Consider the following 10,057-nt stretch of genomic DNA (forward strand, 5'->3'; position numbering starts at 1 on the left):
TTATGTATCTTTTTTTTATGTTGCCAAATTAGTTTCCCACCCTGTTTTTTAACCTATATATCTTTTATATTCCATTTCTGAAACCTGCATTTTTTTTGTCCCTTTGCCTCCTACCTCCCTTGCAGCTACAAGCACTCCAAGAGGAGAGGAAAATCTCTTTGGCTTCTAACTTTGAGCTTGCTCAGAAAAACTTGTCTCTTCGCCCACGTTTGGAAACTGGGAAAGCCAACCTGGCAATTAAGTACCAGCTCTTCCGTGAGACGTGTGCATCTTGTCGTGGGAAACTACGAAAAATCCGTAAGTAATTGCCTTTATGAATCGATGTGTCTGTGATGTAACTCTTTAAAAAAAAAAAAAAAGAGTGTACTTAACATAAGGATGGCTACGAGTGGTTAATTGGGTCTTGGGTTTTTCTATATTTTTTGTTTTACATATTTCCTTGGGTATATTAACAATCCATTAAACCTTAAAAATGAACTTCAGCCCCCTATTGAATTTTGTTGTTGTTGTTGCAGTCTCTTCTTACCTTTTTTTTCTCAATTAACATTCTTGCATGCACAATTAATCTAGTGCCTATCGGCTGTAATCTGCTGCTGCATTGCTGCACGCCGGGTCCCGCACCGCCATTTTCCTTACTTGTGTCACCGGGAGCCGGTTGTCTTTTCTGGAGATTTGCAGCTAGCCTCCTGATGGGGCGGTGTCAAGTCATTTCTCCGCCAGCGCTGTGTAAAAGCTGATACTCCTGGAATATGTGACGTGAATATCACAGGAGGCATCAGGAGCCTATGTCATTCTCACCTACCCAAGAAGGCAGGGAGCGGGAATGTTAAGGGAAAAGAAAACAAATTACATAAACACATTAAAATAAGGTTGGCCTTTTTTCTTTGTTGGGGGATATACAATGGGGCAAACCTTACTGTTTAAGAAGTATTGACAGGCACGGAGGCTGTTGGACTATCTTGATAGAGAAGTACAATAGAGAAGGGTAAATGGACCAGGGGACAAATACGCAGAATGAAAGTATGCAGATCACCTTACATAGCCTACAATGCTATGGAAGCTCAGTGGACTTGAAGCTCAACTCCTGTCAAAAGTTTTTTTGTCCCTGTCGAGAAGATATTCCCTCGCTTCTTGTTCTGTAGGGCACCTGAACAGAAAGTGACTGAAATCTGCTATACGGGGATAAAGACAAAAATAAAATCCTGAAAGAGAATCAAAACCTTCCTCACTCTACTAGAAATGTAGGTTTTACTGCTGCCTTTGTCCCTATAGGGGGGATTTCCCTTTAGTTTCTGTACTCTTTAATACCTATCAAGTAGATGGGAAGTTCTACTTTAAGACTATCAGTTAATGGACACTGGCAACCTGGCTCTATAATTTACACCCAACGTGAGATGGTTAGTCTGATAGCATTAGGGATAGCAGATTTAAAGGAGAATTATGAGGCAAGTGATTTACTCAGCCTCATAATCTGAGCCCACCTGTGACAATGAAACTGTCACAGGTTGGCTCAGTAGATGGTGAAGTGAGCGAACACATACTGTCGCTCGCTCACTTCTCAATCTATCCCTGCAGAGAGCCGTGACTGTCACGGTTCCCTGCAGGGATTCCCCCCCTCCCCTGTCCGATCCTCCAGTGCTGACTGGCGAAATGGACGGGGGATGGGGCGGACACAGCTGGCTCTGCCTCTGGATAGGCAGAGCCGTAGCTGGGTGGATCCAGACAGTATTGTCGGGATCCGTCCCGGCTGCGGCGTCTCAGTATAGCGTGAGCTGTAGCTCGCGGTATACTGAGCTTTGAGTCACGGGAGGACGCTAGTTTGTGTTCTCCCGTGACCCTTAGGAGAACTATGGAGAAAAAGCCCTGACCCCATAGTTCTCCTTTAACAATGGCTACTACACGTTTGCGCAGCTATAGTTTGACCCTGGTTCAAGAATTCTTATATCTAACCTCCCCATTGCATGGATGGAAGCATCACCACCTTATTCATTGGTTATAAGAAACTTTCCTACTAAGTTTTTTTTTTTTTAAATATTAGTTGAAGTGTTTGTGCAGTTGGCACCCTGAGGACTATAGCTGTACCCCTGCAGGGGTTGGTCTATTTATATAATGGTGACCATTTTTCATTTCTGTTTGTTGTTTGGGAATAAGATGTACATATTTGTTATCCTGAAAAGTGTAGGTTACAGATTATACTCTTGACCAACAAAGTAGCTTATTATTATTACTCTTTACGATCATCAGAAAGTTTCAGGAGATAGAATTATGAGGCAGTTTACTTTAAAAAAAAATAAAATAACCTGGAGCAAAGTGATTAAAGATGCTCATAGCAACTAGTTGGATGTTTTATGTTTAGAAAAGTAACCTCTGTTTGCCAGTTGATCATCAGAAGGAACAAGTCTGATTTTACACAAATGTTTGTTAAAATGCTGCTTTGTATTAACCAGTTGACATCCGCGGTGTTAAACCCCCTTCCCATCCAGGCCATTTTTCAGTATTCAGCGCTGCGGTACTTTAACTGACATTTATTCCGTCATGCAGCGCTGTACTGAAATGAATTTTATACCCTTTTTTGGGGACAGATAGAGCTTATGTGTAGAATGGTTTTTATTGCTGCTGGAGTGTGTTGCCATACTGCTGGTCCTAGGAATATATAGTGTAACTGTATGTTGTATTGGCCCATATCTGATCTTTTGTGTGGATTAGAAGCGCTTTGTGTAAAATTAGGCCAGGGAGAGAAACAAGATGTGAACATTGCAGACACAGTGTAAGCACAACTTCATAGGGATGTGTTCATCAAAGGCCCTAACCAGACAATATTTTCGTAAAACAGTGCCAGGAGCTAAGTGTCTCCAATGCATTTGCGAAAAAGAGAGGTGGGAGATATGAAGGTCCTCGTGATGGTTGAAGAAAGAGTTAAAATGTGTAATCTTTGGCACATATATCTTAAATTGTGTCGTACTTGGATATCCATCCGAGCTTAAAGACAGATGGCCAAACCTGGAGTGTTGAGGTCATTTCTTCTTTTCATTTTCACCTATTTCTTTTTTTTTTAATCTATTTTTTTTTCCTTTTTTGTATGTAGGTTTTCCTCCTTATCCATTGCATCACTAGCTTGTTTTTTTTCACATCATAGATTAGGCAAGACCCATTTTAGTTAGAACTAACCCATTATTTCCTAACTAAAAGATTGGGACAATTCCTTTTATTTGTGTGTAATCCTTGGAGGTTAGTAAAAGTCATGAATGTTAAAGGGGAACTATGAGGTGAGTGAAAATCACTCAGCCTCATAGTTCTAGCTGACCTGTGACAATGAAACTGTCACAGGTCGGCTCAATAGATCGGGAAGTGAGCGAACACATAGCGTCGCTCGCTCACTTCTCGATCTATCCCTGCAGAGAGCCGTGGCTGTCACTCACGGCTCCCTGCAGGGATTCCCCCCCTCCATGTCCGATCATCCGGCGCTGACTGGTGGAACGGACGGGGAAGGGGGCGGGCACCGTTGGCTCTGCCTCTAGATAGGCAGAGCCAGCTGTCAATCCCGCAGCTGGGTGGATCTCGACAGTAACGTCGGGATCCGTCCTGGCTGCGGGGTATCAGTAAACCGCGAGCTGTAGCTCGCGGTATACTGAGCTTAGGGTGACGGGAGGACACTAGTTTGTGTTCCCCCGTTACCATTAGGAGAACTATGGGGAAAAGCACTGACCCCATAGTTCTCCTTTAATGTTGAGATCCTTTTATACTGTGCATAATGTGTTGTACAGTCTGTAAAATAATTTTCGATTGTGTTATTGTGTGATTTTCTCATGCTCTTGCGTGATTAACAAAAAGTAAACCTGCCAGAATACTTAGTAGTAGTTAGTGATGTTCTGTAATGTTGAAGACCGTTACTTATCCAAGTAACTTTTTCAGCTGAGGAAGCTACTTGGGTGAGTAGCAAAAAATCTTCAACATTACAGAACAAGTCCAGTTGAATGTCCCTAGCTACTACTAGTTATACCTTGACCTGGATAAATAAGAACGTTCACAGACAACCTGTTGGACAGAAATACGTTAGCTACTATTGTTGAGTTGGTAGCTCCTGGCTTCACTACCTAGTGAGTAAATGACCAGGAACAAGCAAGCAGCCAGTGAAATATAAAAAGTCTGTACTCTTATGCATGCTTGTTCAGGTTAGTGACACATTAGGTAGTGAAGTCAGGACCAGGATGGTAATCCGAAAACATTCATTTCTAAAAACAAGTTGGCAATGTTACTGACTCCATAAAGTTTATAGTAATATTCTTTTCTTTTATCTGACTGGGGAAAATCCTGATGCTGTATTGATCAACTATAGATGTTACTATAGATGTTACTTATGTACTTGATGAGTGCCCTTGTGTATTATGTTTTGAAAAATCAATAGGTCAGTCCTACGGTGCATTGTTTTCCTATTTCCTACTCCTTGTAGATTGTACTACATCACCCTCATAATCTGCCATATGTTTAGTAATGTGATCAGTGGAACCAAGTCATTGAAACCAGTGTGAAAACTCAGGTACAGCACACCAAAATTAATACAATTATTTATTTGTCTTTTCCAGAGTGCCTCTTGCAGGAATGTAATCCACATGTTGCACTCAGCCACCTGCAGGAGGAGCTGCAGAGTACCGAGGCAGAATGTGAGGTCAGTACCATCTCAATTAGAATAATCAAACTGTAATTGATAATGTGTCATACAGGAAGTGTCTGGAGGAAGAACAGGTAACAAGATAAGGTAACATAGACAAGAGCCTGGGGCCTGGTGGATGACCATGGGACCCAGCCACACCATTCATGGTCCTACACTAAATAGGGGAAAAGTGTAATTTGTCAAAGCTGTGCACTTCACAAGGGAGGATGCACTTGTAAGCAGTTGGTGTCTAATGGGGCACTCCTTTGCATTACAGACAGTGCAAATGGATGGCCTTTCTGTGCTTATTGCAACCCTTATCATTGGCAAATGAATAGATGAGTAGGGGGCAAACGATGCTACAGTGCAAATGGAGTGACTTTTCTGCGCCTATTGCAATCCTTGTCAATGTCAGTTGAAGGGATGGGACGGCCAAAGATGTTACGGCACAAAAGGGGTGACTTCTCTGTGCATATTAACATCCTTAGAACTGTCAGTTGAAGGGATGGGACGGCCAAAGATGCTACATTGCCTTTCACTTTTGTATTCTAGTGTATTTTGGAGATATAAATGCGAATGTGATTCGTTTTGAAAGAGGCTTTGTCTATGTTTGAATAGAAATAGTACGTGTAAATGCAGTTGATAGATGACTCCACTTTCAAAAGAAAAAAAAAATCTGTAAACCATTAATATATAATTGTTGCACAAGCCCATTTGTTCTAAATGTGCCACAAAAATTCAATGCAATATGGCGACCTGGGGATGTTCGGTACACACTTGGTGTATGGAACACCCCCAGAAATGTCACTTCCTGCTTCTGTGATTGGCTGACTGATTTTCCCAGACGTCTGCACTAAGATGCAAGTACAATTTTTGGCATCCCTTGCAATAATAATAATACTGCACATCCATTGGCACCTTGGTCTACAGAAATATGAGAGCGGTGCTTTAATTCCATGTCTGTAAGCGAGCAAGGCATGAGAGAAGAAGAAAGTTGAGCAGAAAAGGGAGGTGAGTGTGTGTCTGTTGTGTGTGGGTAGAGGATCCAGAGGATGCTATGTTGATGAAACCCTTTGTGACTAGTGGACACACTGCTGGAGCCCTTGTCACTATGTTAAACTTCATAGAATCCCATCGCACTCCTGACCGGATACAATCCAAAAAAATTTAGATTTTGAGCTGCTTACTGTGGCATATTTTCAAGTACAGTTGACATCCCTGGAAAAAAAACCTGCTGAAATAACAGCCAATAACAGGATAAATCACACAAAATTTTTTTGGGTTGTAGGCTGAACAGAGAGAGACAATTTACTAAAACATAACACATGTGGCACTTTCATTACCAAGTATTATTTACCCATTTACATTCATAATAAAAAAAAATGTATTCAGTAAAGGTTTAATTGCATGGATCAATTCAATTTAGCACATGCATGATAAATTATGTCTTTTTGCATGTAAAAATCAATTTCACAATGATTTTCAGTGATTACAGTTCTTCTGGGGGGAGACTTCTGTCTGCCTAGCATTAAAGACACCTTTAGTGTGAAAGAACAGTCCCTCTAAAGCACGTCCCTTTAAAGCCCGTCCCTTTATACACCTATAGATTTGCTGCAGATTTTCTATGGTCAGATGGAAAAAGTGCAACAGATTCCTCCATCTACGCTAAACTGTGTGGATGGAGGAATCTCCCAGTGGGCCAAGCTTCAGTATCTTGCTAGTTGACCCAACTGGCTCTCAAAACACCTGAACAATCTGATTAGATGCAGGCATTGTTCAGGTATTTTGAGAGCCGCCGGGGCTGACTAGCAAGATACTGAGGCTTGGCCCAGTGGGAGATTCCTCCATCCACACAGTTTAGCGTAGATGGAGGAATCGGTTGCACTTTTTCCATCTGATTATAGAAAATCCGCAGAAAGTCTATAGGTGTATGGCCAGCTTTGCACTCGCCTTCTCTACGCTCCACCTGCTGCTCCATTTTTGTGTAGTCCTACCCTTTGTAAGCTTTGTGTCAATGCTTACAAGGGGTTGATGATGTGGCCTACTCAGTTGCGTGACAGTGTTCTAGCTTGGTAATTGGTCACCTAGGTCCAAGCACAAAATTATGGGATGAGATTACATGCTTTTTGTACTTGGAAGGACTGGATATTTTACAGGGGCTCCAACAGAGTAACATAGCAGCAGGAAGCACATCAAACGTGAGTATAAGAGGGTCAGGGGATGGGCCTTACATACATTTGTCTATTTTGCCTTGAACTGGCAAAGTGACAGACTTTTCAAGCCCAACTAAGCAGGAAGCAGATTCTGCGCATTTTCACTAATCAGCAAATACGGATACCTCCTGTACACATAGTATTACAAACTACATGGAAGCAAGCTTTGTAAAACATTATCACACATAAGGTTAGATTATTGCATTGGGCAAATAAAATCCACATGCATATCTAAATAAACTAGCCTGTAAACTTCTCACAACATTGAAGAGCTGTACTAATCAAAACTATAGGTTCCCTTTAAAGAGGAATTGGGAGATACAAAGCCATTTAAAAATGTTATTAAAACTTTGGGTAAAAAATAACCTCATATTTGGCCCTCCAATCCATAACTTTTCCCCCTTTCCAGAAGCCAGCACTATCTAATGATCTTGTGTCATCCTCGGGCAAGTCCTCTTTTGCATGAAGGCATGTGACTGGGAACTGTGGTCTTTGTGGGATTATCTAATACCTATAATTTGGCAGATGCCAAACATGTAAAGAGAACAATGTCAGCTCAACAAATGGAAGTCCTCACACCGGCATCTCACAGATGTTGGGAGTGGGGAAAGAACAGTGCATGCACAGAGACAAGGGGACAGAATGTATTTGTGCAGAGCTTACGGAAGCTGTTTGAGGAGGAATGTACGAAAAAGTCATATCCTCCTGAGCATTTTCACTTGTTTTTGTTTACAGTTCTCTTAACGCTCAAGTGAAGTCACAGAAAAAAAAGTTGTAGTCAGATAGACCTTGTACTAACAACGTCCATTGTTGTAGAGATGAGACTTTGTCCTCCAACAAAGTCTTACCTCTGTTTTCCTGTTACAGCAGTTGTGCAGGATGTCTGTGTATTACTGTGCAGTCCAGTAGACATATGTGTTGGACCTTTCAAGGCACTCCATAATCAAATCAGAACTGCTCTGACACTCTTCTCCTCTGTTCTGTAATATAATCTGTAGGAGGAAGCTTTTGATAAGTGTTTGTAGCTGTTACTCAGCTATGCCAATAAAGAGCACTGCAGGGTAAGTGAAGTAAAGGATTTAGCCTTGTGACTCTGCAATCGGGCTTTAAATTATACACTTTATAATCCTTAAAGGGAGTCATTCATCAAGCTTAATGTCTTTATGATGGAGGCTGCCATTTCCTGACTCCCAAGCTGCAAGCCAATTTTGTGCCCGTGAAGCACCTGTTGTGCATTGCTGCAACTGCAGTTTATACAATAGACAAAGGCCACTACCATGAGGCAGGCATTTACTATAGAGGGTTTTTTAAGACACATTTAGGTAGAAACAGGACAGTTCAGTGCTGTAAGCACTGCATTCACATTGAGGCAACAGCTGCTGCATTAGACTATAAGCATGGCCAATGTTTTTACCATAGAGCAATTATACTGCGGCAGCATATAATGAATATCTGGATTAGATTAGTATGGTTGGAGACCAAATGATAAGTATACATTTGTGCAGTGTTCAAGACCAGCTGCATCAAGGGCATTTCTAGAGCTATTTTTGACCTAGTTGACATTTGGACCTCGTGAATACATCACGCGGTCCCCATTCAGACTTATTTGATGGATGAAGGCAGTTCTCTTTTCACAAGCATGTGTCACTGCAACTGCATTGACAAGAGCTTGTAAGCATACCAAAAATTTATTTTTTAAATCATTTTAGTAGTAATATGTCATGTTTTACTTGCATATTGTTTCATATCATATTGATTTTTTTCTACTTTTTCGCTTTGATGCATTGACTTCTTCTGAACCTTTTATATCTTCTATCTCTCACAGGCCCTCTCTCAGCTGTTCCTCGAGGGCTCCCTCCCTCTCCTTGTTTTCCTGGATTCTTACCACTTGCTTCGGGCTCAGTGTCACATCCGCAGGATCCAGAATGAGAAGTTGCTTGAGCTTCTGGGAGAAACTCTTGAACAGGACACTTCAGCCCCAAACCAGGAACTGCCTCCTGATCGGGAAGTTTCCCCACAACCTGCCAAATTACCCTCTGACCAGAACCTGGCTCCAAAGTTGCAGGAACTTCCCCCACAGTCCAGAAAACAGCCCCCCAAGCAGGCCTTGCCCACCCCTCAATCCACCAAAATGCCCCCTAACAGGGATCCTCAAATGAAGCCTCGTGATGTGGCTCCAGGGGGAAAACAGCCTTCTCGACCCAGAGAACTGCCCATCCAAACCAGCAAAGTGCCCCCTGAAAGGAAACTGCCTTCCAACCCCAAGGAAAAGCCCCACAACCCCAGAGATCAGACCCCCCAGGCCTGTGCTCAGTCTATCCCTTCCCCTGCTGCCCCCTCACAGATGCCCCCGACTGTATTTCGTCTGCCTCCTCTGCCATGCGGGATGACACCTGCTTTGTTCATCCCAGCGGAGGTGCTGTCTCCTTTTCAGGGTTCAAATGCCCAGTCCCCAGGATGTGTCCCACCTCTGGGGCGATCTAACGGTCAGCAGCAGCAGCCACCTCGGGCTCCACTGCGTTTCATCGCTCGCATCTACTTCCTGAGCACTCGGCACCTAAGGGTGCTGTCCAGAGCCCAGCGGCAGCAGCAGCAGCAACACCCTCCAAAGCGATAAGTGAGGGGTTGTGGGTGGACAAGGGAGTGGGGCAATTTATGGGACGGGGGACAGGGTAGTTGTCTGTGAGCCTTGTGGGTGAGTATGGCTGTGAGACTTCTGCAGGCATCGTTCCTTTGTCAAAGCAGAATGTTTGTCTGACTCTTTTCAATGTATGAATGGTGTGTATACATGTGTGCAGGTGTAGGCTGGTTCCAATGAACTCATTGGCTGTATAGAATGTAGCTGAGTGGGTCATTTTGTTTGGCTGTGTATTTAATACTTCCCTTCTGGTTGTTTACTGTGTATCAATCAATGAGTGTGTCTGTGCAGATTCACTGTGTATGCTGTGTCTGGCTGATGTATTTAGAGTAATCCATATGGATGTTGGGTTTGTGTGAATGCAAAGTCATTGGACATTATGCATAAGCGATCCATATGCATGACAAGATTCATATTCGGTCATCATAAGCCTGTACTTTAAAGCTCACTTTAACAAAAAGAAAATGTTATCTCTCGCTTATATCTCGAGAGTAGATCTCCCTGCCATAGTTCTAGTCTCTGTTCCCATCCACCATGGTATTTTCCCGTAATAGA

The 10,057-nt window shown here is 42.7% G+C and overlaps 1 protein-coding gene across 1 annotated transcript in view; it reads left to right on the plus strand.

Moving 5' to 3' along the window:
- VPS37D (VPS37D, ESCRT-I subunit) overlaps positions 1-9,481 on the plus strand; it is a 21,586-nt gene extending 12,105 nt beyond the window's left edge. Inside the window, exons 2-4 of the mRNA XM_018557123.1 lie at positions 126-297; positions 4,584-4,666; positions 8,690-9,481. Of these exons, the coding sequence (XP_018412625.1) occupies positions 126-297; positions 4,584-4,666; positions 8,690-9,481 (1,047 nt within the window). The remainder of the gene's footprint in view (positions 1-125; positions 298-4,583; positions 4,667-8,689) is intronic.
- Positions 9,482-10,057: the final 576 nt, after the last annotated feature.

Source organism: Nanorana parkeri, unplaced genomic scaffold (genome assembly GCF_000935625.1).
Source record: "Nanorana parkeri isolate BGI_ZX_2015 unplaced genomic scaffold, ASM93562v1 scaffold269, whole genome shotgun sequence".
Taxonomy (NCBI): Eukaryota; Metazoa; Chordata; class Amphibia; order Anura; family Dicroglossidae; genus Nanorana; species Nanorana parkeri.